Here is a 1,812-nt window from a genome sequence, read left to right on the forward strand (position 1 = left end):
TAGTGCTTTTCTCTACAGACTTAGTTAAAATTAAAACAGTTTGACTTTACCAAAGTCATAACGTCTTATGACCTGAAACGGAGGGAGTATTAAGTAGTTCCTCAACAATAATAATGCTTTGACTAATAATTGCCTCACTAATACTAGTATATAACTTATATGATAAAAAAACATAACTTCCAAATACTATTCTAATAACACTAATTCTACGTAAAAACAATTATAACAAAATAATTATTAGTCAAAGTCTGATCGTAATAATTAATAGAAGACACTTCGTGCTATATTTTAGAAGGAAGGAGTAATTAATGAGTACGATTTCTGTATCACGAACGAACTAACTTTGTGCCTCTCAGGAGAGTAGTATATATATATATATATATATGCTCATCAAGAAATACGAATTAGGAGAGAATGTGCCTTGATTTGAGCTCCTGGTGAAGAGAAGGGCAGCTCTCCAGGAGATGCTTGAATCCATCGCTGCATTTGACGGCCTCCATGTTGGACGGCAGCCTGATGAACCTCAGCACCACCTCCTTGAGGTCATGGCAGCCGTGCTGCTCCGCAAGCGCCAGCGTCGTCGCCGCCGTGCCGGCGCCGAGGCTCTCCGACAGCTTCCTCTCGCACACCAGCCTCAGCCTCGGCAGGTCGTACTTGTCCGCCGCCACCAGCAGATGTTGCGCCATGATCGCCGCGTTCTCGGCGTCGCCGTCGCCGGCGACGTCGAGCTCGCCCGGCGGCAGCTCGTCGGTGTAGACGAAGTGGAGGAACGCGCGGAACACGTCGGCGCGCACGTCGTCGACGCGGATGATCGCGGCGCCATTGTCAGCCTTCATCGGGCCGAACAGCTGCGCCTTGAAGACGAGCGACCGCGCGGCGAGCACGTAGCGGTGCGCGGCGAACGTGGTCTCCTCGCCGTCGCCGCCGTCGCCGCCGACGACGACCGACACGTCGGCAGTGTCCGCGTCGCCGAGGAGGTCGCCGAGGTGCCAGCCGAGCGCCGACGGCTTCACGGCGACGACGAACGGGGGCCCCTCGACGATGATGTCGCACCGGATGGTGAACCCGTCGTCCCTGACGCACCACGGCGACTTGTCCAGCTTCTCCGTCGAGATAAAGCGCTGGAAGCCGAAGCTGGAGTCCGGCCAGAACGTGCACCTGAACCTGCCGGCGACCTCCGTCTCCGGCGGCGCCGCGTCGTCGCCGTGGCGGCGGCGCGCGACAAGGTCGATCTGCACGTCGGCGTGGAGGCCGACGTCGACGCCGCCGACGCGGTCGACGAAGACGGAGACATGGCCGTCGGTGGACTGGCTGTACCCGTTGGGGTAGTACCTGATCCGCCATGGCTGGCCGCCGGCGACGAACTCGGTGGACGCGATGTACGACCCGTTCTTCGTCGTCTCCTTGGTCTTGGAGTAGCCGTCGACGCGGACATTGTAGCACACCCTCTCGACCTTGCCGACGATGGTGCAAGCAGCAGGGGAATCAGCTGAGCCGCAGTAGTCGGCGGCGGCGCCGGCGGTGGCCGTCAACAGCGGCGGCGAGTCGGCGTCGGCGGCGGCGGCGGACATGGTTGATTGGATTGGATACGTCCGAACAGCAAAGGGCGCAAATGGCGTCCGTAGTATATATATAGATACCGATAGACTATATTGTTTGAGGTAAATACGGGTGATCGATATATCTAAAGAATTACGTAATTTGTTTTAATAATGTATGGTTAAAAAGTTAATGACAAAGATAAAATAGAAAAAAGAGTAAAGTCCATCACCGGTCCCTAAACTTATACTGTTGTGTCATCCCAGTCTCTAA

General features: G+C 54.8%; 1 protein-coding gene across 1 annotated transcript; it reads right to left on the minus strand.

Annotated features, from left to right (window-relative positions):
• Positions 1-359: 359 nt before the first annotated feature.
• LOC127755535 (BTB/POZ and MATH domain-containing protein 2-like) lies at positions 360-1,578 on the minus strand. Its single transcript, XM_052281211.1, has one exon. The coding sequence runs from the start codon at positions 1,569-1,571 to the stop codon at positions 405-407; it is 1,167 nt and encodes a 388-aa protein (XP_052137171.1). The 5' UTR covers positions 1,572-1,578; the 3' UTR covers positions 360-404.
• Positions 1,579-1,812: the final 234 nt, after the last annotated feature.

This window comes from Oryza glaberrima, chromosome 11 (genome assembly GCF_000147395.1).
Source record: "Oryza glaberrima chromosome 11, OglaRS2, whole genome shotgun sequence".
NCBI lineage: Eukaryota > Viridiplantae > Streptophyta > Magnoliopsida > Poales > Poaceae > Oryza > Oryza glaberrima.